The sequence below is a fragment of the Rattus rattus genome, chromosome 2, assembly GCF_011064425.1.
Source record: "Rattus rattus isolate New Zealand chromosome 2, Rrattus_CSIRO_v1, whole genome shotgun sequence".
Lineage (NCBI taxonomy): Eukaryota > Metazoa > Chordata > Mammalia > Rodentia > Muridae > Rattus > Rattus rattus.
Window position 1 is genome coordinate 210,019,114 of NC_046155.1, and position 27,257 is coordinate 210,046,370.

The window sequence follows — 27,257 nt, forward strand, 5'->3', positions numbered from 1 at the left end:
ATAAAAGAAAGACACCATGAAGAATTTCACATTTTACTGTTCTAGAAGAATCACTGAAGAGATTTTTTTTTTTTTAGAATTTGAAGGAAAGTCTCCCTCCAAAAGGGGGGATTTTTAGCATGCCAAGCTTCAAAACTGCACGCAAAAATTCATCTCTGTTCTTTTCCCTGACCGTTTCCTTAGAACAAAGAAGTTCAAAGATGCAGTCAGGGTTGTGTGTGTAGCTGTTGGCCAGGAGCTCAGGAAAGGGATTTAAGCACCTTTGTCATGACCTTAGCTATTCTTCTGGGTGATCATCTTAATATAATGTGTTTTATATATCCCCTTTCTTCAGCTAATGTTTTACTGTTTATCTCCCAAGTGTATGTAGCTGTATTTTACTCCATCTTCTGTCTTAATCTAACCTTTAACGATTTTCCTATACATCTAACTATGTGGCAAGAATGAGAGCAGCTACTGGTAATTGCCAGAAGTGTTTCCTTCCACATTTTAAGAAAAGCAAGGGGGGTTGTAGCTCCTTGCACCGTGTTCTTACAGCCTTGACTTGGGTCCCCATTTTCTCTCCCAAAATATACTTTACAAACTCAGGGTAAGCGCAATTTTCCGAATCATTAGCTTGACAAAACTGAAACTTAAAACTTGATTAGCCATATAGCAGCATATCTCAGACTGCATGGTTTTGTTTGGGGAATGAGATTTTGCAAATAATCAGTAGCAGAAAATGCCTGAGTAATTTTATGGTGATTGTTGCTTATCTTTAAAGTTAGTTAGACATTTAATTTATTAAATGAGGTCATTGGGTATTTCAGTATCTTTAGTCTCATAGCCAAGGGGCCAAAATGATACCTAACCACCCTGAATATCTCTAATGCCTTGTAAATGTTTGTCTTTCTCGAATTTGTCTTCTGTATAGCTTAGGTTCTCACCTTCACTTTAATTGCCATGCTAGCTGACATAATCAAAAATGAAAAATATTAACCTTAAGCATTAGATTTCTATATCCAAAGCCAGAAAAATATACTATCGTGTTAAGACTTCAAATAATCCACAGATACTGGAAACAATTATTGAGGTATTAGAGCTCGTGACAGAAATGCGGTTTTCCAAGTTTCTGCGCTCTCAATATTGTCTTCATGTAAATCTGCCTCAGGATGTACCGTATATTCACTTTCCCAAGGGGTTCAGTGAGTTTTAGACTGTCCTCAGGCCAAAGTCCGTTCCTCCAGTCTGCCACTCAATCTCACAGATGCTTGCCCTGGGCTGTGAGAAAGACGTGTCCAGACTCAGCACTGGAAAAACAAACCCACGTCAAAGCCAGGGTGAGTCAGCCCCATTGTTCTCGGCTTATTAATGTTTCGAATGACAGGTTAAATAATACACAGCTGTATATCATATTTGGTAGCAATATAAAACTTGGAATCTCTGTCCCTGTGCGTCCTGAACCACAACTCTGCATCCTAAATGCAGATGCTAAATGGAATAAGCCCACGAGACTTATGGAGGTCGTCCTTTGAACCATTTTCCTTCATTTTGGACATTATATATGTGCAATATTATAATCTTGACCACGATTCTACTCTAAATTCTGCAGACTTTTTCCCATCGCAAGAAGAAAGGCTTCTAAGTGGGGGTGGCAGAGGCAGCAGCATTTGTGGCAGCTCACGGAAAAGACTGTTTTGTAAAAGAACCAGTATGGCTTCAGATTCTAATCATCGTTTAATCTAATTAGCGATTCCGTTGCTCCCAATCATTCCTGAGTGCATTTTAATCCAGGAAATTGGTTAATAGAACTGGACATGAGAAATGCTCAATCAGTTTATGGAGCCAGAGCTACAAATTAATATGATGGTACATGCTTCTATCTTGGATGCTGGGTAACAGTATCAATCTGTGTATGCTGGGTAACAGTGTCATCTATGGATACTGGGTAACAATACCAATCCAGGTTTTTCCAGTTGCCTCCCTATTCAAGATATGATCTCAGACTAACATTCTTATCCTCTCCCATGGACGACATGCAAATGTCAGAATCCTAATCCAGGCTTTAAAAAGTTCCACAGGTGATTCGTACGCACATGAAGTTTGGGGAAAACAAGTTCCTGGTCAGTTGGAGCCTCCACCTTGGTTCAGACTCAAACCTAAGATTCGATGGACAATGACTGTATTGTTCTTTTCTTTCTTTCTCAGAAAGGAGCACAGCTCTTTTGAAAAGGACTCATAGTACCCATAAGACAAAGACGATGAATTCACCTGACCTCTGGTACTCCCCAGAAACACAGTTTTGCTTCGCCGCTGCAAACAATTCTTGCCCGAGGAAGGCGAGGCCTGTGCTTGTGATCTCCGCCATGTACCTCGTCATGATCGGAGCGATAGTGATGACCATGCTGGGAAACATGGTTGTGATCATCTCCATTGCCCACTTCAAGCAGCTCCACTCCCCGACCAACTTCCTTATTCTCTCCATGGCTACCACAGACTTCCTGTTGAGCTGCGTGGTCATGCCCTTCAGTATGGTCCGGTCTATCGAGTCATGCTGGTACTTCGGAGACCTCTTCTGCAAAGTCCACAGCTGCTGTGACATCATGCTCTGTACCACCTCCATTTTCCACCTCTGCTTCATCTCAGTGGACCGCCACTATGCTGTCTGTGACCCACTGCATTATGTCACCCAAATCACCGTCGGCGTCGTGGGGGTCTTTCTCCTCATCAGTTGGTCTGTCCCCATCCTGTTTGCCTTCGGCCTGGTGTTCTCAGAATTAAATTTGATTGGTGCTGAGGATTTTGTTGCAGCCATTGACTGTACAGGTTTGTGTGTGTTGATATTTAACAAGCTCTGGGGAGTGCTGGCTTCCTTTATAGCTTTCTTTCTGCCTGGGGCAATCATGGTGGGGATTTATATACACATTTTCACAGTTGCCCGGAAACAGGCCCGGAAAATTGGTCCAGGTCCTAGGACAAAACGGGCCCTCTCAGAAAGCAAAATGAAGGCCACATCCGGAAAGGAAAGCAAGGCCACCAAGACTTTGAGCATAGTCATGGGAGTATTTGTGCTGTGTTGGCTGCCCTTCTTCGTCTTGACAATCACAGATCCTTTCATTGGTTTTACAACCCCTGAAGATTTGTATAATGTCTTCCTCTGGCTCGGTTATTTTAACTCCACTTTCAACCCCATCATATACGGCATGTTCTATCCTTGGTTTCGAAAGGCCCTGAGGATGATAGTCACAGGGACGATCTTCCGCTCAGACTCCTCTACCTCCAGCTTGCATTCTGCACATCCTTAGGCAATGCCCCGCATTAGCCTAGATTCTTTTTAAAGAAAGGATCTCAGATGTCCTTTGTCTCCAAGAAAGAGGGGTGGGCTGGTTAGACCGGAAACAGCAGACACAATGGCCACCAGAGAAAGCACTACATCTAGTGAGCTTTGTTGTTCCTGCTGCTGCTGCTGGTGTGTGTGTGTGTGTGTGTGTGTGTGTGTGTGTGTGTGTGTGTGTGTGTGTTTATACATGCATGCATACCTGCATGCGTGCCAAACCTCACAGACAGGTTTATTTCTGTGTGCCTACCTAAGGCACTCCTGTGAACAAACAAGAGATCAAAACTAATTTCCTCCAAAGGCTGGTGAGTCCTGAATTATGAAGTTTAGGTGTTAACTACTTTGGCTTCGATTTAATAAATATCCTCACCTGAACTTGGAACGTCCGAGGAGGAGACATGGAGGTCCTCTACAATCACTGACAGCATGCAGTGTATCTGAATCCATGCAAACTTCTGTTGAGTCCATTACTGTTTTTATAGAGGATTGAGAAAGAGCTGGAGCACAGCGGAAGCTTGAACTAAGGAATAGGGAAGAAGAGCAGACAAACTGTAGCAAACAGCTGTGGAAAAGAAAGATTTAACTCGCTTTTCTAGAGGAATTGCTGAGGGATTCATAAAAACACTGAACGGTTAGTAATGAAAAAAAGAAGAAAGGGTTTTAGGAAAACTTTTTTCTTCTTCTGACACACATCTTTAATGTACATCAATACATACATACTCTGTGAACATATGTACTGACATGTATGTGGGGGGCAGGAGCACGTGTCTGCATTGTGTGCTGTGTGTGTGTGTGGTGTGTGTGCACCAAGTGTTAATCAAGACTGAACTTCATTTACAAAATTGAGCTATTTCCCTTCCCATACTTTGGGGACATCCTTGCCTGACTAAATGTCCTTTTTCCATGTCCTTTTGTCTTTCCCTTCTGCATCTCTTATATGTGTATTTCACTAACTTTTGTCCCTCATCGTCTTGTTTTCTTCTTTTGAATTCTTAATTAAGTAGATTCTCCTGATCGATCTAGTCACTTGGCCAATGATGTAGCAGTCTGCTGTAAGATACTGTGACCTTGGGATTTCACAAGTGTTAAATGAGCCTTTAGGAGCCAGTTTTTATCTCTGAATCTACCTTTGGCCCAGCATTTTCACTGGTTACTTAATCCTCAGTTCAATAGACCTCTAAGGAGACATTTCTATCCCATCTGGGAGCCCTGTGGGGATCTCTTGACCTGCATATTCTGTGATGTACCTGAATTTTCAGAGGTCAGGATTTGCTCATCTGATTGAGCACCTTTCAGAGGTACTGAGAAAGTTCTGTGAATTACTTGTATGACAGGGAAATATTTGAAGTGACAGTTTGACTTTGAAGGGCTTGGTTGAAGTCATTTAATCCTTTAGATATTCTTTACCCTGAAATTTGGTGTCAGCATACAAAAGCTATGGTGTCCTTTCTTTTCAAAGAGCCAAAGGAACAGGAGAGTTGCTTAGGGCTGAATCTCAGGTCAGATTTTGAAGGCCCAAGATGTCTCATTATTAATTGCAGGGATCCCTCAGGACTCCCTTTGATCGTGGGCTGATTCTTCTGGTAGCTTAACATGGCCCTTTGTACTGCTGAATCCGAGTGAGTGCCTGAAGTGAGGGGCATTCGCTCATCACAAACTCGTTCTATTGAGCCTCAGAAGGACACATAACCATTGACAATATAAAGACTTGGGACCTGCGGCCTTCTCACAGGTCAGCAATTTCTACAAGGAAGCCAAATAAAGGAAAAATGGAGGAGCTGGTGGAAGTCTACTGAAGTCTAAATCATTCTCATGTTAAGGAATTTTACAGTTTGCAAGAGTGCCCATGTACACTAACTGAGCTGTCCTTCAGGACATTCTGGTCCATTCCTCCTGTGACAACTCACGCAGGAACAAAACATCCCACCATACATCCCTCAGTTCTTTTCTTTCTAGGATGCTCTAGGTTGGGCCAAGCAGCCATTATTCCAGGAAGCCAGTGACTTCCATGGATCCGTGGCTCTGGACCCAAATGCATGTGGGTTAATAAACATTTGTCCAGTGCCTATTTGCTGTTGCTGCTCTGAGTGTTCGTGTTCCAGAGGCGAGTGAGACAAAATTCCTTTTCAGGGGGGCTGCTGCCCCATAGGGGGAGGAAGAGACACTCACTAGGATTGAAGGGCCAGGACATAAGAAGCTTTGAGAACATCAAGGTGTTGAACACTTAGCCTCATTTAAACATAGTGGAGACTGTGGACTTTTAACTCAAAGAGACATATCTAGTTCATAAGAGAGGCAGCATCTCTACTAGAATTGGGATTAATTAGGGAAAGTAGCTAGAGCATCAGAGAAAGACCACTGGGCTATCCCATGATACCTCAAGGAAGCAGGGTGGTGTAGAGTCTGCCAGGTACTGACGTGGAGCTGCAACATGAGCTGTAAAGACAGTGGCGGGTGGCCACCTGTGGATAGCTGGTGCTTGGCTCATGAGTTTTATGTCAAACCCGGGGCCACTGGTGCATTGCAGTGCCAGCTGCCAGGAGGGAGTGCTGCTACACTGCAGCCCACCAGTTCTTCCTCCTCAGCATAGCTCCTCCTTTTCCTATTCATACATGAAGAATGATGGCCACAGCTTCTCTTGCGCTTTCAAGTCCTTTTGAGTGTCAAGAGCATCTTGGATGTGATCCTTTAACTCAGGATCATGTCCAGAATGAGACAGAGGTGCAGTTTCCACAGAGGTGAAGTTGTCACAGCATGGCTTGTCACGGGAAATAGGACGAGAGAAGGGAAGAGCAGACCATGTTGGCATAGAGTCGGTTCAATCAGCCGATGAGGACAGGCTGAGCTGCTAGGGAATGAGACAAGGCTTGGAGAACCCTACATGCAACCTGCTAAGAAACTACATCCATTAGGTGAGTGGAAAGCATTTAAATACGAAGAAATTTCAACCACTAAATTTCCACGTTTTTCTCTATACCCCATTAAAACATTTAGGATCTGTGTAGCTGAAACCTGGCCTTTCTTCCTTAGTCTCTTTGGTTCTAAGACAACAGGCCTGTAACTTTATTACAAACTAGTTGTGACTCCATTCTAGATGGACATATGAAGTAAAAATCAAGTTATTCAATGTAATGATAATATATGATATTACTCTAACTCAGGCCTATTTCCAGGTTGGGAAAGTTCTCCCACAGAACCCAGGCTAACTGCTTCATGTTTTACCGCATATGAGCTTTGAAATGATCTTCTGAGGGGGAACATATTTGCTTATAGAGAGAGGAGGGAGGAAAGCAAAAGACAGGGTCCCGAAGCAATCTCTGTAGTGATTGATGTATAGTTGGGACAATTTTAAGTTCCAGCTCATGGAAACAGCTTAGAATTATTGTCTAGATTACCACCCCACTGCTCTGAGATACAGACTACTGAAGCGTCAGTTCTGGTGAGATAAAGTCTATTCTTAACCCCCACCATCTCAGAGAGCAAAGTAATGAAATGAGACTTGAATCTCCTGTTATGTAGCTTGTGTTTTATGCCCAGAATCATTATCTGCCATTATGTAAAAGCATAATTCATAATTTTATTATGCTTTTACATGTATCTTGTTCTTCTCGGTGATGTCTCTCTCCGTTCTTGTTCACCTGAGAAGGGTCTGGGGCACACAGCAGGATCTGTTCATGATGAGAGGGGATGGATTTGTTGCAAAGATGGAATAATGGTCATTCAAGACTTCCATCATTTTGTAAGGGACGAATTAATGAAGAAGGCATGAGTTATAGAGCAGGACAGGCCACGCTAGCTTGGCTAGTTCCTCCTAAGTAACCTTAGATTTTTCCTTCTCCTTTCTAAGCCTTTCATTTCTAATGTATACAAACCCAGCAAAAGTCTTGCTTTGTGGGACCAATAGCTGCACAATTAAGACACACGAGATAATTTTTAACCATTACTAATTATCTTTCTTTTAAAACTTTATGGTTCTTCCTTTAATGGGAGAGAGTTTCTTTACAAAAGTGGCTGGTGAGATTGCTCAAGTAAAGGAGCCTACAGAACAAGCCTGGCAAACTGTACTCCATCTTCTGAACCCACGTAAAAGTAGATGAAGAGAACCAAATTCATAAAGTATAGTGAGGGAACCAACCAGAGACAGACTGTGATCTGTCACTTCCTATGTACATGTGCCACTTTCTGTGTACATGTATCACTTCCTGTATGTATGCATCACTTCCTGCGAACATGTGTTACTTCCTGTGTACATGCATCACTTCCAGTGAACATGAACGGATGTGCATATCCACATGACTTATAGATATCTGTCTTTCTATGCAAAACATTAGCTGTTTTATCAGCTCTTGTACCCATGTGCTGGAGAACATCACCATAGTGTGTGTTTGAGATGGAAAAGAGCTGCTCTCATCATTGCAGACTGACAGCAAGCAAGGAAGTGTGAAGGAGGGGGTGGAGTAAGATCCAGCTGCCAAGAGCACACCCCAGTGACCCATTCTATCCAACCAAACATCACCTCCCATCTTTCCTTCCACTAAACCCATCAAGTACAAACCAAGGAAGAGGTTAACTCATTTATTGTTAGGTCAGAGCCTTGATGATCTAATTACTTCTGTAAATACCTCCCAGATGTGTTTTGTTAGTCTCCTAGGTGTTTCTCATTCCTATTAAATTAAGAATTAAGATTAACCATCATTTTTACTAATAATGTCATGAACATATTGGCCAGTAATTGTAAAACTGTATCATTAAGTTTAAATGTTTTTATTTATTCTTTGACACTTTAATGTATAGAGTATATTTCAACCAAATTACTACCTTTTTCTTTCTCTTATTCCTCTCCTACCTTTCTTTCCACCAAGTCTCTTTTCTATTTCATATATTTTTAAAAAATGAACTACTAAATTTAATTAGGATTGCACTAATAAGTGTGGCTATGGGAACGGGCAATTTATCTAAAGAAAATTACTAAATTAACTAAAGAATTATTACTAAAGAAAATTACTACTTTTACCCCAGCAGCTATTATCTGCCATTGACTCATCATCTTGAGGTGGGGCTGTTGTGGTTTGCCCTGGAGTTATCTGTATTTTGATGCTAATTCCACTGCCCCAAGGACAGCAGCCTAGTCACTTACTCAGGAATCAGGTGACTTCACCTGAACCTTCTCCCCATTGAATCTGTAAAGTACAGGTGAGGGGCAGGTACAGGATAGAAGGAGGCCTGTCATTGGAGGAGAAGGAAGGATGGGCGGGAGAGAAGTTTGAAGGAAGAGGAGGAGACTAGGAGACAGGACAGAGGAGAGGGTGAGAAGTCATGGCAGGTTATGTTAAGATTCTGCTCTATGTATTTACAGGTTGTTATTAATGTTCGTAAGGGATGGATGGTATCAGGCTTTGTATGTTTAAGTGGGCAATTATATCTTACCAATTGGGTCAAAGGTTATTGTGTTGTGTGTTCTTTTATGTGAGGGTTTGAGTGTAGAAAAGTGTGTGGCGGCAAGAGACACTGGGCCACCGAGGAGTTGGGATGTGTTTCCGCCAAGATATCTAACAGATATCTTGGGGCACTGCGGTGCAGACCTAGCGGGGAAAAAGACAACTATACCGTTTTTTATTTTTTATATTTTTACAACAACATGGGGCCTCATGAGTCCTTCTCTCATTTATACTGGAATATTGACAGGTTTGGTTTTGCACATGTCTGATGTAGGCAACTTTAGTTGCTACGAGTTCATAAGTACAATGTTCATGTCCAGAGGAGAGTATTCATAGCACTCATCCTATTCTCTGACTCTTGTGTTCTGACCCCCATGATATTCTATGAACCGCAATGGAGCAGATGTTATAGGAAGTCCCATTTAGAGTTAAACATACAACAATAGTCAGCCATTTATTCTCAGTGCTGTGACAGTTCTGCCTATGTGCAACTTTAATGGCTACTTAAAAAAAACTTCACTGACCAAGCTCAGAGCAACACAAACCCTTGGGTCTGACTATAAGTCGACAGAATACAGTTGGACAACATGGCCTTTTAGCAAAACGGCAGTAGTAAGTTCTTCCTTAGGGCCTACATTTTCTTCTGCCATGGGCTTTTGGACAGGTTTACAGTGACAGGTATACATTCCCTTCTGTGGAGCAGTCCTCACATCCAATCAGAAAGTAGCTGGTTGCTTAACATTCATGCCATTATTACACTGGTGGGACATATTATGTAATTAGTTTTAGTGATAGAACGATACACTGTTGCAGGAATTACGCTACAGTGTAATTGTTAATAATGTTTGTTTAATCCATCACATAGGTTATTTCCAGCTATTACTACTATTCATGGTGATCCCTAGAATGTCTATACACAGATCACATTTGTAGGGTCATCTCTCTGAGATATAGCCCTTGAATTGTTACTTCTGCTTTCAAGAATTCATAATCACTATCCACCCTCATTCTTTGTTCTAGAAAGGATTTAAGAAAGGCTTCAGTGAACTCACAGCAGAAGGAGGCATGGCAAATTTGTTTTTTTTGGAGCTGGGGACAGAACCCAGGGCCTTGCACTTGCTAGGCACTGAGCTAAGTCCCCAACCCCAACAAATATTTTTAAAAGAGGAGAAAAGAAAATCAGAATGATGTGGGAGATGACACTGGTCATGACGGCAAGGTGAAGGTCTGCCACCAACAGTAGTTCTATAGAACACAGTCAAGTAAAGTGATAATACAAATCCTCTTGCTGAGCCTTTGAAACCCATTTGTCTTAGTTAAGGTTTTACTCCTGGGAAGAGATACCATGACCAAGGCAAATCTTGCAAGGACAACATTTAATTGGGCCTGGCTTACAGGTTCAGAGATTCAGTCCATTACCAACAAGGTAGGAACATGGCAGCATCCAGGCGGGCCTGGTGGAGGGGAAGCTGAGAATTCTACATCTTCATCTGGAGGCCACTAGGAAAATACTGGCTTCTGGGCAGCTAGGATGAGGGTCTTAAAGCCCGCACCTACACTGACACACCTACTCCAATAAGGTCACACCTACTCCAACAAGGCCATACCTTCTTCTAATAATGTCACTCCCTGGACTAAGCATATGCAAACCATCACACCTTTTCAGTTCCACTGTGCCACCTGTGAGGCCTTGCAGACCCTTACAGTTAACACAGCTTTCCCATGGCAGCAACAACAGAACTTCCAAGCTGCATTGTGCATTCTGTCCTAACTCACTCGGTGCCTGTGTGGTGTAGTAAAAGCTTCACCATTCAGTGTTCTCACCATGTAAGCTTGTCTGGAGCATATTCCATTGTAGTGGATCCATGTTTCCTCTGTGGCTGATGCACACCAGGTACTGGGAAGACTTTAAGCTCAGTTCATGAAGATTTGATGAGGACCCGGAAAGAGACAGGAAAATGCAATCAAACATCTTATAGGATGAAGTACAGAGAATCTTTACCAAATGTGAGTAAGGCATGTAGTCCAGTCTATTGGAATCAAGGAGTAATTATTTAACAATGTATACAGTGCAGAGGAGGTTAGGCAAAATGCAGTGGGGCACATTTGAAAGACACCAGAAAGTTGACAATATTTACCAGCGTTCTACGATAAAACATAAGTTTCTTAAGAACAAAAGTACAGAACCACCAAGCAAAGAACATATACGGGCTGGACCTAGGCCTCCTGGCACATGTGTAGCAGATGTGCAGCTTGGCCTTCATGTGGGTTTAGAACAATTGGAACAGGGAGCGTCTTTAAAGCTGTTGTCTGTACATGGGACATGTTCCTCTTGCTGGCCTGCCTTGTTTGACCTCAGTAGGAGAGAAAGCACCTAGCCTCACAGAGACTTGATGTGCCAGGGTTGGGGGGGGATACACAGAGGCCCCCACCTGCTTAGAGGAGAAGGGGAGGGAGGGTGGGGGAGGCAGTGAGAGGGATGTAAAATGAATGTGTTTTAAAAAAGTACTCCAAAAGTAGCATAAAGAAACTTAAGGGGTTGGGGATTTAGCTCAGTGGTAGAGCACTTGCCTAGCAAGCGCAAGGCCCTGGGTTCGGTCCCCAGCTCCGAAAAAAAGAAAAAAAAAAAGAAACTTAAGCAAATGCCTAATGGAGTATAAATGTAGGGAGTATGCAAAATAGCAAGAGAAAATAACCACCTACTATGCTCTAGGACACGATGTATTTCATTTAATTTTCCAAATATTTTAATCCCAGCAGATTAGCACTTCTTGTTCACAGCTCCAGGATCACAGGGCTCAAGTGTTAGAAGTGATATTCAAAGCTATTCGTATCCTATGGCTTACCAGATCTGCCTGCTTACTGGATTTAGCATCTGAGGTGCACTAAAAGTGGCCTGTTTTGTCGTCCATGAACACACCTGGAATTGTCAGCCTTAAATGAGATGACTCCAGGAAACCCCTCCCTCAAGGTTCATGGAACCCTGTGGAAGGGGCTGAAAGAGGAGATGGAGGACAAGGACCTCTAAGTTAACCTGATCAAAGTGCAGATGAAGTCACAGAGACTGGGGCAGAATGCAGAGCGCCTGCACAGGACTGGGGCAGCATGCAGAGCGCCTGCACAGGTCCTCCATCTGTATATTATGGCTTCCGGTTTAGCACTCTTATGGGAGGCTTGAGTGTGCAAGCAAGGGAGTCTCTGTTTCCTATCTTCTCTTTGGCCCCTTCTGTTTGTTTTGTCCAATTCTGATATGTTCCTTTTTGTTTTATCTTATGGTATTTCATTCATTCATTATCCTTTAGAAGTGCCTGTTTGTTTTCTAATGTGAGGCAGAAAGAGTGGATCCTGATGGGAGGCGAGGGAGGGAGAACTGGGAGGAAGGGAAATTGTAATCAGGATCTACGGAGGCAAAAAAAAAATCCATTTTCAGTAAAAGAAATGGGAAAGAATTCTTAAAACCTTATTATGTGGCTGGTTCCAATACTCCTCAATAGGTTCCTTTAGAGTTCTTGACTTTTTCTCTAGAATAGCTTCAGATAGTCTGTCTGTCATCCCAACCTTCATAACTGTTCTCTTAAGAACTTACTTTTTAAACTTATTTGTGTTAAACAGTGTCCTACTGTTCAGACTGGCCTCAAGCCGAAGATTCTTAGCTTCCAAATTGAGGGATTTCCAGGCATACAGCACCACTGTTCAGGTAAGGATTAATCAGGGCTATTCCTCAGGTCACTAGAAATGGACAAAGGGACTCCCGGAGTAGAAAGGCTTTGTGAAACTTTCAAAACCCTCTGAAATTCAATAAAGCATATTGTAAATTAATCATAATTATCTACAAAGGCTAGCCCCAAACACAGGAGTGTAGACTCTTAAAAACTCGGTGCATAATAAATTGCATCTCTAATTAATTGCCATATTGAAAAGGAAAAGAGACAATGGAGACCTGTGAGTGGCATGAACCAGGTCCCTTGGCACTCTTACACTGTTCGCGTTTATCAGCTCACATGGCGAAGCAGGTTCTTCTGAGAATATAAAATCTCCCCTGACCTCTTGCCTGTCACTCTTGTTGAGAGAGGAGTTCTCTGCGAGTCTGTGTACATCTGGGACAGGCACTACTTTTATGGGGGGACTATTTCCTGCCTGAGTAAGTAGTCTGAAACCCTCAGTTTACCTTTTAATTTTTTTTTTTTTTTTTTTTTCCTTCCTTCCTTCCCCTTCCTTCCTTCCTTCCTTCCTTCCTTCCTTCCTTCCCTTCCTTCCTCCTTCCTTCCTTCTTTTATCTTCCTTCCCTCCTTCCCTTTCCCTCCCCCTCTTTCTTTTTCTGAGACAGGTCTGATGTATCCCAGGCTAGCTTTGAACTTGCTGAGACGCCAAGGATGGTCCTGGACTCAGGATTCTCCTACCTTCTTGTCCCACGTGCTGAGATCACAGGCGTGTGCTTCCACAGCCAGTGTATAAAATGCCAGAGATTAGGTCCAGGGCTTTGAGCACACTAGGAAAGCATTCTAAACATTCAGATTCAGCTACATCCTCAGTTCAGTGTGTTAGCACGCATTTCATAATCTACAGGTTAGTGTTTGACAAATATTTTCTCATCTCAGATAGTTTTACCCTGCGTGTTGCATTTAAAAATGTGCAGTGCAAAAAGAAAAACAAAAACCTGTATTAAGGAGAATTTTGTGTTTCTATTTATTTGTGGATTTCTTCTTTGGGGATGAATTGATAAAATCTAAAATATTTAACCTAGTAACTTTTTTGCCAGTTTACTTAATTATTGAAGGAGAAGGTTGGCTATTCTTTCTCAAGAGTCAACTTGTTCACAATAGTTAACTTGTCACTTGGGTCAGACTCAGAACTTTAAATCTCTCTTCGGATTTGGCAAGGGCCTTATCGAGAAAGAGAATGCTTTATGATTTTTATACCGAATTCTAAGACACACTTTCCTTTGAGGAAACCTTTAGCCTACATTCTTCTTTTCTTCTTTTAAGGAAATTGCTTGCAGTAGTTTTAAAAGAACCTGGTGGGATAGATTAGCTCACTATCCTCACAGAGACTTGATGTGCCAGGGTGGGGGGATACAAAGGGGCCCCTACCTGCTTAGAGGAAAAGGGGGGGGGAGCTGGCTCCATGATTCTGCTCAGGGTATATTGATCTAGTGCTCAGGGACCAATCAGTTCAATGACCCTTTCCTTTTTTCAATCTCGTTCTGTGATTACTAAAAAAAAAATAAAAAAATAAAAATATTATTATCAATGTTTTTATTATTGTCTTTATTATTGTAGAAAAGGTGACCAGTTCCCAGAGAAAGCGGAAGAACAGAGCTTATAAATGAGAGCTGTCCTCCTCCCGGGCTCTGGAGAGCAGCCTACGGCGTTCTGTTACCAGGTGAATGGGTCTTGTCCCAGGACAGTCCACCCGCTGGCCATCCGGGTCCTCATCTACCTGGCCTGCGCAGTAGGTATGCTGATCACAGTCCTGGGGAATTTGTTTGTGGTGTTTGCCGTGTCCTACTTTAAAGTGCTCCACACCCCCACCAACTTCCTGCTGCTCTCCCTGGCTCTGGCGGACATGTTGCTGGGTCTGCTGGTGCTGCCCCTGAGCACAGTCCGCTCGGTGGAGAGCTGCTGGTTCTTCGGAGACTTCCTGTGCCGTCTGCATACCTACCTGGACACGCTGTTCTGCCTTACCTCCATCTTCCATCTCTGTTTTATTTCCATTGACCGTCATTGTGCCATCTGTGACCCCCTGCTCTATCCCTCCAAGTTCACAGTCAGGATAGCCCTCCGATACATCGCGGCAGGGTGGGGGATACCAGCAGCCTACACGGCCTTCTTTCTCTACACAGACGTGGTAGAGAGAGCACTCAGCCAGTGGCTGGAAGAAATGCCTTGTGTGGGCAGCTGCCAGCTACTATTCAATAAGTTCTGGGGGTGGTTAAACTTCCCTGCGTTTTTCATCCCCTGTCTCGTCATGATCAGCTTGTACCTGAAGATCTTTGTGGTCGCTACCAGGCAGGCTCAGCAGATCAGAACCCTGAGTCAAAGTTTGTCCGGGGCTGTCAAGCGGGAAAGAAAAGCTGCCAAGACGCTGGGCATTGCTGTGGGCATCTACCTTGTGTGTTGGCTTCCCTTCACTGTGGACACGCTGGTGGACAGCCTCCTTAACTTCGTCACCCCACCCCTGGTCTTTGACATCTTTATCTGGTTTGCTTATTTCAATTCAGCCTGTAACCCCATCATCTACGTCTTCTCGTATAGGTGGTTTAGGAAGGCACTGAAACTCCTCCTGAGCCGGGAGATCCTCTCACCACGGACACAGACTGCTGATCTGTTCCATGACTGATTCTAGCAGGAAGGAGGACGGTGGCATAACCATAGGCTATGGTGTTTCCCTAGTTTGTGGGCAGCTCCCAGGGCTTACGTGGGGGGAGGAAAAGCCTGTTATTTAGTCAGCAAAGAAGTAAAGCACGGCTCCCATTCAGTATTCTCATAAAAGAAAGGCGGGAGAGGGCTGACCGAAGTTTTCTAAACGCTTTAGAATACCAGGGGGTTAAGCAACCATTCTAGGGAATAGCAGCCTCTAAGTCATTGCTTCCTAGAAACTGAGAAGCAGAGGAGGAAGTCAGAGGAGTCCGAGGATTGCTTTCTAAGTTCTTCCTTTCATTTCTCAGTTTTCAGGTGAGAGAACTCCCATTGGCCATTGCTTACTCACTAAAAAAACAAAAAACAAAAATAAAAACACCCCCCAAAAAACCTCACACAGAATAAAATACTGTTGTCTAGTCTAACTTTGGGAAACTTGCCTGCGTCATAATTTCATGTCATTGTCAAATGGGGTCCAACACTTTAAATATACCTTTCTAAAAATGTGGATTTTTAAAACCTCGTCTCCTTAGGACCTGACTGTTTAAAAGTCTGGAAGCCACATCTTCTCCTTCAATGTGAGGGTGATTTTAAATTGTTAAAGGAATATTTTTCTTCCTTAAAAAGTAAGAGAAACCTAAACTCTGTGATGTGTTTTGTGCTAATTATCCAGAGCTTGCCACTTAATATTCTTCTGTTACGTTTGCATCACAGAGACTAAACCTACTGTTCCCACAAGGCTCAGTGCAGGATTGACAGAGGGAAAACTGGTACCTGAGCCCCACAGAGGGGTTGAAACAAACATCCATTAGCACTTGCTGCTTCAAGGAGGAGTGCATCCCGCTCCTGTCTTTTTCTTTACTATTTCCCGGAAAGCCTCTGGTCTCCCCATATTTTGCACTGGTTCTGTTTGGGAATGAATAATTGGTTCTTTGTAAAATTTCTTTGTAAACTAATTTGAAGCTTCTGGAATCTATACGTATTTACAGATGTGTGTATATGTTTATGGTTTTGCCAATCTCAATAGCCAGATCATGGATGAATGCATGTGTTTCCAAAACAACTTTAGTGTTAAAACTCACAGAGAATTTACCATTAAGCTAAAACAATCATTCACATTCAGATAACAATCTTTAAGGAAGGAAATGTCTACAAATTATTTTAATTTCTCTTCTATGTGGGACCCAGTTTTAAAATCATCTCTCTCTCTCTCTCTCTCTCTCTCTCTCTCTCTCTCTCTCTCTCTCTGTGTGTGTGTGTGTGTGTGTATGTATGTATGTATTTGTACACATGTGTGTATGTGTGCATATGTATAAAAGTAGGTCACAAAAGAAGAAAGGAGATGGGGGGATCTTGAAGAAGGTAAGAAATGAATGGAATGCAGGAGTAGAGCAGAGGCAGGAGTAACTGTGGAGGAGAATGAAGAGAAGCAGCCAGAGGGGTAAGAAGCATGGGGGACGTTGGTGAGGGGAAGTACTGACAGCAAACTGTAGAGATGGGCAGGTACCTAGGAACTGAGATGAAGCCCAATACTTTGTATGCTAACCGAAACACAGTAACTAAAAAAAAAAAAGAGAGAAGTAAAAATTTTATTTGACCAATAAAGCTAATTATAATTGGCTTGTTCCATTTATTATATACAAATATAAGATAGTATTTAAACACATACATAGAGAGGGAGGGGAGAGAGAGAGAGAGAGAGAGAGAGAGAGAGAGAGAGGCGTGAGACTCTAGTGGCCCCAGACTTAAACATTTACTTGTAACATACTTTCTATTACTTTAGTAGGTTCAGTTTTTAGATGCTAATTCCACACATATCGATTATAATATGCATGCATGAATTAGTCATGATAAGCAGCACATTTCCTTCCTGACTTTCTAGAAACAAATCACCTTCTTGCCCTTGCCCTGGGCAGGGCATGCTCCATCCCAAAGGCAAGTGCGTTGGCAAACTGTGCCGCCCAGAGGCAGGGAGGTGACTCCGCTCTTTATACATCTCACTGTTTTCCATTGGGTGGAGAAAGCACACCTTATCCAGACATGATGAGGACAGGAAGGGGTGGGGAGGAAAAGGCTAGCCCGCTCACCAACCTGTATGAGGGATGGACATAAAGAACAGGAGGCGGTGACTTCTCACGAGTTATAGAGACACAAGCACATGAATGTTGTCATAAAAAGTTCACATTGTCAGGGAACCAGGTAGGAATGAGAACATGAATTACAGAGGAGCAGAGCTGCCGGGTGGATGGTGAGGCAACCACTGTCAGGACTCAAGGACCTCTCTGTTATCATCTTTGTTATGACTCCAGGCTCTAAGAGGCAAATACCTTTGGGCCGTTAGAATAGTAGAAAACCTGTGCTCAATGTCATGCTCCCAGAGCTCAGTGGGATGTGATACTTTACTGGGTTAATACTCTAATCTCTGTGTGCTCCTGCTCAATAGGACTCCATTGCATGGAAAGCCAGTGCCTTGACTACTGGGCATATGGTTAGCACTGTGGACCCTACCTCAGGATACATTTTGAAAGTTGATAATATAATTTAAAAGACAGAAATCCAAAGGAAAACAACTACACTGAAACACATCTTTGAAATATCGTGGAAGTGGCCATATATGTAAAACAACATGTAAAACTCCCAAATAAGCTTTGCCAGCAGGTGTAATGAAATTATTAAAATTCAAAGTAGCAGTGACTTAATGGAATTGCTATACATCAGCTATACGGAGATGCAAGAATACTGATTTCTGTTTGTGACAACTATCAGAGCAAGTGCTAAGATCACTGCAGTTCTTACCATATTTTAAAAAAAGTGGAACAGGTAAAACTTCAGCTATGGTTTATTGATAGAAAGGTAGACTACTCTTCATCATATAAGACTTCCTTTAAAGATGAATTCCAGGCACTCTTTCTAACAGTAGCTTTGAGTTCAGACGTGAACAGAGGGCAACCAATCAGGTGTTGTGAGAACCCAATCAGATGTTGTGAGAACCCAGCCAGAAATAGCAGACCACCACCCTGCATGGGGGAAGGACAGATAATGAAATGGTCTAAATAGGGAGCCACCCTGCCTAGGGTGAGGACAAAGGGGAGGGTGACTCGGAGAAAAGACAATGCCAGGAAATACCACAAACTCCACAAGGTGGACAAGACAGGGCCAAATGAAGGAGACAACCTTCCCGTTCGAGTTGACCAATAATTTTAAATGTTGCTCAGGGTAACCAATCACAGTCGTCCAACTCAGGTGACCGATGAATTCCCCACCAAAATGTTTATAAAAAGTGTGTGCTTCGTGAGCTCAGGGTCTCCTCTTGCCTGTGTGCTGGGGGACCCCAACGTACATTGGAACAATAAACCTCTTGCAAATTGCAGCGATTCTGGTCTCTGTGGCCTTATTGAGTGGGAGTCTTCTGACGGACTCTTAGAATGTCACCACTAATGCCTTAACCACTGGTGCCTGAGATGTGCTTTTCTTTATCAAGAGCATCCCATTGAAAAAGAGGTCAACAGTACAACCATGGTGGCTGTGGTGTGTGTGTGTGTGTGTGTGTGTGTGTGTGTGTGTATGTGTGTGTGTATGTGCTTGCTTATGTTGGATATGTGCATGTGTGTGCAGTGTGCATGTGGTTGCTTATATTGTGTATGTGTTATGGTTGTGTGTTCCACAAAACATCAATATAGTCTAGGGGCTGGAGAGATGGCCCAATGGTTAAGAACACCTGTAGCTCTTGCAGAAGACCCCAGTACAATTACCAACACTACAATAGGGAACTGCCTGTACCTCCAGCTCCAAGGGATCCAGTGGCCTCCTTGGGCACCTGTACACATGTGGAATTTACATGCATGCAGAAACACACACATATAATGACATTTAAATAAAAATAATAATAAAATAAAATTTCAAAATATAGTCTAAAATTTTTGAGGTGAATTGTGCTTGTTTTGTATGACCCTACACAATAGTTCATTCTCTATACATAACTCAGTGTTCTTATCTTGCTTCTTTCGGCTAAGTTGAAACTACTGTAGCTTAGCCAGTTGATGGCATGGGTGAATAAATGATATATATATATATATATATATATATATATATATATATAATATATATATATATATACTGATATAAATAGTGTGTGTGTGTGTGTGTGTGTGTGTGTGTACACTCATGAAAGAACCTTCAAACAACCAGAGAAGGGAAACATCGCATCAGCATCAGTCCTGAGCCCAAGTGCCATGCTACCCCCAGTGAGCCCTCCTTTCCCCTCCCAGGCTCTATCTTACTCTCCCTCTTATGGTTCTCTCACCCCCTTTGTGAGGAGAAGTCTCCGAGTCACTCATGTTGGGTTTGGTTGTACGACTTGTCTTGTCCAAAGCCTTAGGAGACATGGCATTTGCCATCCTCAAACAGGAAGTTAAAGAAGAACGTCATAGACTGACATGCGGTTGAGCTCACTTCTTTCACCTCTGTCTTCTACCACCAGAACCGTTGGTCCCAACAGAAGTCCCTTTTCCAGCCATGGTCTCAGAGAAAGAAGACACAGGAGGGAAGAGTGATATAAATATCCAGCTACCACACTCCTGCAGCACTTGCATGACACAAACAGAAAAGAGAAGCGAAGAGATAACCCTGGGCATTACCAATGAATAAGCTTTACAAAAGGCCAAGTACAGCATAGATGCATGGGAGGTGTGGTCTGCTTGGAAGGGCTAGGCTCAGGAGGATCTAGAAGTGTTAGGAATGGCAGGTAGTGAGCTGTACAGACTTCTTCTAGTCTTTGCATTCAATTCTTTTGTAAGCTTGCAAAGGCCACACTACATTTACTATTCAAATAAAACAATTCAGAGACAAGTGATTCAGGTTTGGCTAAGTGATGGAAAAACGCAGATTGAAAGTGGAAAGAGAGGGAGTATGGTGGAAGCTATAGGACAGACGGCAGAGTCCAGGCAGCTGCAGGGCACGAGCTCCTTCAGACCCACAGGGAATAGTAATGGCGAGACCTGGGATTGTTTACTGTTTTGTAAAACATGGTATGGTGCGGTGGGACAGGGTGCCTCAGCTGGCCATGTTGAGGCATTTCTCCTACCCCTGAGTTACCAGCCATTTGACATGTTAAGTATAGAATGAAGTTTATTTAGGGACATGGGAAGGGAAGTTGAGAAGGGTGTAGAGGCAGGGGTGGGGTGGGGGGAGAAAGACCAAGAAAGAAGAGAGAGAAAGAAAAGAAGAGGCCTCCAAGGAACAGGTAGAGAGATGGGGGTGGGATGGGGGAGGAGAGAGAGGTAGAAAGGGGTCAGAGATGGAGAAAAGGGTCAGAGAGAAAAGGAGAGGCCAAACAATCCTTTTATAGCAAACCAGGCCTACCTGGTTGTTGGGTTACTGTTGGGCAGAGCCTAGAAGGAATGCTAACAAGCTAATGTCACCCCTTATTTCCTACTTTGAACACAAAAGGGAAGATAAAGTTTGAAGTCAAGGGTAGCCAATGGGATGAATGGCCACTATTCACCTACACGGAGAGTGTGGTCAAACATCATGTCTTCTAACTCAAACTTCTTCAGGCTAGTGAATTCCTTGCCTTCCTGGGACCTGTCATCAGTACCTCTTCTTCAGGCAAGCTTGGGTTCAACACGTCTTCTCTTACTGTTTTTGTTTGTTAAAATTGTAACCTTGATCATCAGGGCTGAAAATTTCAGTCCCTACATAGACTTGAAATTGTTTTCCTGTAATTTGAATTGTCATCAACACCATCTCCCCACAGCTGCCCAAACCAGAGATTCGACTGCTAGCATCCAGCAAGGTCCCAGGACTTAGAACCTGTAGTTCCATTGTTCCTAAGGCTTAGTCAGCATGGTTTCACCATTGCAGGCTACTATGGGGTATCACAGGGTGAGTCAAGAGTAGGGTCTCTATACCTGATAGACCTGGGTCCAAATCCCACTTGTCCCTAAGGTCTAGGTCATGTGTCCTTTCCTGTCTAGACCTCTGGGCCCTCTTTCTGGAGTACAAGATACTAACATCTTAGAGATGTCACTGAAAATGACTAACTGGCCACAACATGACACAGTTCACTGTAACGGAGGCAAACACATAGATGGATCAAATCTCAGTCTTTCATCCTTAATTCTTTAGAAAGCACTTATTTTTTAGACAAATGAGTCTTTGGAAATAACGTTCTATGATTTTCACTGATTTATGATATTATAGATGTGGAGGGCGGAAGGAATACATATTATCAGTGTAATAGCTGATTTATATGACGATGTTAAGTAGTTCAATGGTAAATATCTGCATCCCAGTGAGACTGAGAACCCAGGAACTGCTCAACAAAGCAGCGTGCCCCACTCAGCAGTTCCATCCGGTCACTGAAGGCCTGGGGCTCCACGGAGAGTCCACATTAGCAGGACGGAGCAGCGGGAGTCTGACGTCATCAGAGAGCTGCGGAAGCATCTTTAGACACTCATCTGGATGGAGTAGCAGAGCTGCTCCTTCAACTCCTTCATATCCCAGTTACTGCTCGGAAGGTGCTACACACTTTGAGGCTAGACTTTTCTTCCTCCGTTAACCACCGTATTTCAACAAGATTTTAATAGAAATGACTGCTAATGTGTTTACATCATTATTTGTCATATTCAAAAATCCTGCCACTGTGGGGAGCTCTACGAGGTTCCATTTGCTCATCCACTCTCTCTGGCCACTAGGTGGAGCAGTTTGCTTGGCTGCTGGCTGAGAGATAATCAGGGAAGCATGAAGGAAACCTCTGGTAGAAAGGACCAGCAGTGAAATTCAAGCATTCCTCAGTCACTCACGTGAGGGTGTCTGCCAGCCCCACCTGGGGGCCCATCCCATATGCAGACACCAAACTCAGACACTATCACTGATGCCAGGAAGTGCTTGCTGACAGGAGCCTGATATGGATGTCTTCTGAGAGGCTCTCCCAGAGCCCGACCAATACAGATGTGGATGGACACAGCCAAACATCGGACTGAGCACCAGGACCCCAATGGAGGAGTTAGAGAAAGGACTGAAGGAGCTGAAGGGGTTTGCAACCCCATAGGAAGAACAACAATATCAGCTAACACAACTCCCCTCCCCGCCAAGCTCCCACCAACCAAAGATTACACATGGACAGACCCATGGCTCCAGCTGCATGTGTAGCAGAGGATGCAGTGAAATGGGAAGCCCTTGGTTCTGAAGGATCAATGCCCCAGCACAGGGAATGCCAGGGCTGTGGGGAGTCACCCCAGCATCGTGGGGCTTCATATGAGCCAGAAATAGACCTTTCCATGCTAGTGTGGAGGTACTTGGGATTTTTTGTTTGTTTGTTTGTTTGTTTTTGTTTTGCTTTAGCCATGTCTGACTTAAGCCTGGTTGGTATCATTGTTTCCTCAACCATTCGTCTGGGGTTTTGGAAAGGCTCCAGGATGCAGACCTAAAAATCATTTTTAAAACATTAGCAATTAAAACATGTTCTCTTGGTGTAGACATTCTTGTTTGTCTTACATTTCTTCACTGATGCCAGGAAGTACTAATCTCATTTTACTTTTTATGTGACAGGAGTAAAACCTGGGATCTAGAAATGAGAGGAAATGTATTTGTCTTTCTGAGTTTGAGTTGTTTCACTTAACGACCTTGGGTTGAATTGATTTTTAATGCAGGTGGTCAAATAAAATTCTTTCCAGTTGAATAAAACTCCGGTGGGCATATATAAAAATTTTCATTATCCATTCGTCTGTTGGCAGATAGGCTGAGTCCGTAACTTGGTTACTGTACACAATGTTGCAGTAAATACATGACTGTGGGATGCTGATACAAAATGCTAGGATACACCCAGACCTGCACACATACACGGAAGGTCTGCACCTCCCCATTTCAGAAATCTCCACACCAATTTCCATTGTGGCTAGACTAGTTTGCACTCCTGCAGCATTGTGTAAAGGGTTCTTGTTTCTCCTCAGTCACACCAACGCAAACAGCTGCTTATGGTCTTGGTTCTAGTTATTCCGGGTGGGCAAAGATAGAATGAATCTCTAAGTTATATTTGCATTTCATTGATGGATAAGGATGCTGAAATTGTTTTAAAATATATTTATTGTCCACATACACCTCACCTTTTGAGAGTCATCTGACTCGTTCGCCAGCCCATTTCCTGACTGCTCTGGCTAGTTTCCTAGTATTTATGCTGTTTATTTCTTTATACAGTTTGGGTGTCAGTTCTTTGTCGGGTGTATAGCAAGCAACAATTTTTCTCTTCCTCTGTAGACTGCCACATGTTTATGTATTTCAGAGAAAAGACTTTGAGCTTATTTATTTAAAAATATTTGCAACAAGCAACATTACTTCTTACCGGAGTCATGGCTTACAGAAGGGGGTGTGCTGCGCCCTGTTCCCGTGGCAAAGAGCCTGGATTTCGCTGTGGTGTAGGCACAAGGTTCATGGCTGCTTTTTTTTTTTTTTAAAGTAAATCAATGAATATTTGAATACTTGCTGTTAATTTATACTCTACATAATTACTGAAACTCACAAAGTCTTCATTGTAACTGGACTTTATTAAAGAAGACCAGGGACTTCACTTGGAAGAATCTCCCTAATGAACAGGTAATATTCCATGCACATAAACTGGGCAGTGTGAAGCAGGGCTCCATGTGTCACATGTCCCAGTCCCCAGCCAAGGGAGCAGCCACATAATCACACATAATCACTGTGCCTTCTCTCTGGAAAGTTTAGTGGCTTCTGTCTCCTACTTTGGGAGAGGAAATCATGATGTATAGGAGGGCAGTAACAACATCCTGATCAAGGCGGTGTCCATTTGCAAACTGTCCCCAACACTCTGGGATCTCTCCCGTGACTGACTTGATTAAATTTGTCAAAGAACTTCCTTTTCTATGCTGTCTTTGAAAGATCAAAGGAAACTGGGAACCTGAGGAAGCTTATTCATGCATGACATGAAATGTTTTAACAGACTTGGGTCAAGCAGGAAGCCTTTAAAAGAAAAGAGGAAGGCATTGGAGGGCATCTGTGGCAATTCAGGAAAATGTACCAGGGTAGAGGGAAATAAGTGGATTAAAGGATGGAGAGAGGGAACTAAGTGAAAGGAGTGTGGCTTGTTCCGCTCCAAGCAAGCCAACAAATAAGAATTTAACATTTATTGGTCAAGTCCTTTTTTTCTTTCTTCTTTTTCAAAGAAATGGCAGCAAGGTGCTCATCTTAACAAGACTGGGGAATGCTAACTCATGGTCTCTGATATGAGCAGCCATTGTTCTTCTCCATTAAGGGTTTTCTGAGACCCTTTAAGTACTTAGTTCCTTTGGAAATTAAAGGCACCTGCATGTTGCTCTGTGCTGTTGCTTATATTTGCTCAGAGAACAAGTTCATAGTGGCTGAGCTGTTCTTGAACACCTGGCCACTCATAATAACCTTAATCGCTTTCTTAAACCATGGATAAAACAGAGCGTAGATCAAAGGGTTCATGGCTGAGTTGTAATAAGCACACCAAACACAAATTTCATAAATGTAAGCAGGGGTGATGAAGCCCATAAAAGCATCGACTAATGAATCAATGCTGTAGGGTAACCAAGAGATCATGAATGCTACCACAGTGATTCCCAGGGTTTTGGCTGCTTTTCTCTCTCTTCTCGCCACTCTGGCTTTGTAACTCTCAGAGGATGATTCTGCCTTGTTACCAACATTTTCTATCTTTTTAGCCTGTTGTCTAGCTACCAGAAAAATATTACCGTACAGAATTATCATAACAAGAGTCGGTATTAAGAAGGAGAGAAAATCTATCAGCACCCAGTTCTGATTCACAACTACCTGACACCCCCCTACGCAGTTGACGGCATCGGATACTTCCTCCAGGCCATCAGCATAAACCCCTGTGTAGAACACAGCCCCGCTGTACGCCAGCGGAAGAATCCAGGAGATGCTGATGCAAATTCCTGACACAGACACCGTGAACTTGGTGGGATAGACCAGAGGGTCCGTGACAGCGATGTATCTGTCAATGGAGATGAAGCTCAGGTGGAAGAGAGAAGAGTAACAAAAAGCCACATCACAGCAGGTGTGGAAAGTGCAGAAGCTTCTTCCAAAGTACCAGCAGCTCTCGATGGACCTGACCATGCTGAAGGGCATCACGGAGACGCCCACCCAGAAGTCAGCACAGGCCAAGGACGCAATGAGGAAGTTGGTGGGAGAGTGTAGCTGTTTGAAATGGAGGATGGATATCATCACCAGGAGGTTTCCAAACACTGCCAGCACAGCCCCAAAGCCAAAGACTGCATACAGGAGGACGCGGGGCCCAGGAGAGTAGGGGGTTTTCACACAAGACCCATTCACGTTCTCATAGCAGAGCTGCAGGACGGCGGGAGGAGACGAGTTACTACCCATGCTGCTGCTGTTTGTCCGGGCAGAAGGCCTTGCATTTGAATTCGGTTCTCAAGATTCAGGAATTCTAATTTTCAATACTGTAAGGGGAAGAGGCCCACATCAGTCCAACAGGATGACAGAGGGTATTATGAGATGTTAAGTCTAATATACTTTTTTTAAAAAAATCTTTCTGACAATTTCCAAACATTCCCCGGAAAAACATTCAATAAATACTATATGGTCCAAAATAATTGGGGATGGATTTTAATGAATAAATGACTCGTTAATCGGTTAAATTTTCTCTGATTCCTAAACATGTCTTTATAGTTTGTTTTTACCTTTTGAGTTCTTCTAGCAGCAGGTCAGGGACAGCAGCTGCAGTTGTCGACTTGGTGGGTCACCTATAGATTTACGTCCATGTGACACGCCTTATACATCATCCCCCAGCTAAATAGACATCACCGAAGGGAGAACCCCTTATTGGAATCCCAGCAGGGCAAGGTGTGAACCAATAAGATTATATTGAACAGTGATTATTAGCAAAGTTGCTCTACAAAACAAGTCTCTTCTACACTAATTACGATGAAGTGTTTTAGGTCAAATAATTCTCTTTCCATTGTTGACAGACTTGAGCAGGGCCTTTCTTCTCGATCATAACCTAGTCACCTTCTAGGGGTTTTAAAAAGATATGATGGAGCTACAAGGTTTAAAGGTCAACTTGGCGCCTTCCGATCTGTTAAGAGTCATTTATACATCTACTGTGGCAACTAAGCAGAAAGATAACAAGCCACGGAGAAACACTGCACAGGAGAGAGATTTATTATATGGAGGTCTAAAGAAATAGGCAGTATTTAGATGCAGCAGCTTTTCTCGGGGGCCTGCTGGGAGGACGAATTCTGCTCTTAAGCCATTATTACTTAGGACCTGGGTGCAGAGTCTCCCTAACCACGTGACCGAAGTGCAGGGTGCACTTGGCTTATACTGGTCTTTCTGCGCATGCGCCTAAGGGGTTTTCCGTTTACAAAGAACAGCACGCCGCGAGTAGGAGCTCCGAATTGGATTTTGTGTTCATAGTCTCAGTCCGGCCTAGGGATTTGGGATTAAGGAAAAACATTTTTTCAACCTTCCTGCCAACGAGTTGAAGTCTGTGGCAGTTCAGAGCTGAGATGTGCCCATATTTCTAAGCGTGTGTGGTACGTTAAAAAGAATGAGAGGTGTTTCTTAATCATCTTAGTGGGTGTCTGGTCACAAGTCATCACATCAATTTTCTTATTTAGACATCGTTCACATTTCTTAGTGTCTGATTTTATAAAAGGATGTCAATTGCTTTTGGTGCAAAACTCTATACCCGGCCTTTCCCCGTTTATGTTCTATAGAGATTTGAAACAATTCTATATTTTGTGTGTCACCAAGTAGCATTCCTGTGCACAACCAGTGTTATCCACGCACAACCCTGTTATAAACACTGTCATCTAGTCTCAGGAGACAAACTTACCCCTCCCCCACTCTGAGACCTACGTTCTAATCAATAACAACCTTTCCATCAGCAGCCTTGACATTGGGGAGAGAGAGAACTCTTTGACTCCCTCTATTATTCTGAGATCCATTCCTTAGTTAATATACTCAAAACACAGGTAGTAGATGTCTATAACTGGGTATGAAGTAAAGAAAAATGCACGTGGTCTCCATCATCGTAAAGCCTGCGGTCCTGAAGAGGAAACCCTAACAGCATCAGAAACAGAAAGACAATGCTTGCAACACTACAGTGGTCCAAGCCAAGGATTC

The 27,257-nt window shown here is 43.2% G+C and overlaps 3 protein-coding genes across 3 annotated transcripts; 2 read left to right on the forward strand and 1 right to left on the reverse strand.

The window, feature by feature from the left end:
• Window positions 1-2,240: 2,240 nt before the first annotated feature.
• LOC116894666 (trace amine-associated receptor 4) lies at window positions 2,241-3,284 on the forward strand. The gene has a single exon (XM_032896369.1). It carries the CDS (start codon window positions 2,241-2,243, stop codon window positions 3,282-3,284), a length of 1,044 nt encoding a protein of 347 aa, XP_032752260.1.
• Window positions 3,285-14,079: 10,795 nt separating this feature from the next.
• Window positions 14,080-15,093, forward strand: Taar5 (trace amine associated receptor 5). Its single transcript, XM_032896370.1, has one exon. The coding sequence runs from the start codon at window positions 14,080-14,082 to the stop codon at window positions 15,091-15,093; it is 1,014 nt and encodes a 337-aa protein (XP_032752261.1).
• A 9,362-nt stretch (window positions 15,094-24,455) lies between these two features.
• Window positions 24,456-25,493, reverse strand: LOC116894668 (trace amine-associated receptor 6). Its single transcript, XM_032896371.1, has one exon. It carries the CDS (start codon window positions 25,491-25,493, stop codon window positions 24,456-24,458), a length of 1,038 nt encoding a protein of 345 aa, XP_032752262.1.
• Between the last annotated feature and the right edge of the window lie 1,764 nt (window positions 25,494-27,257).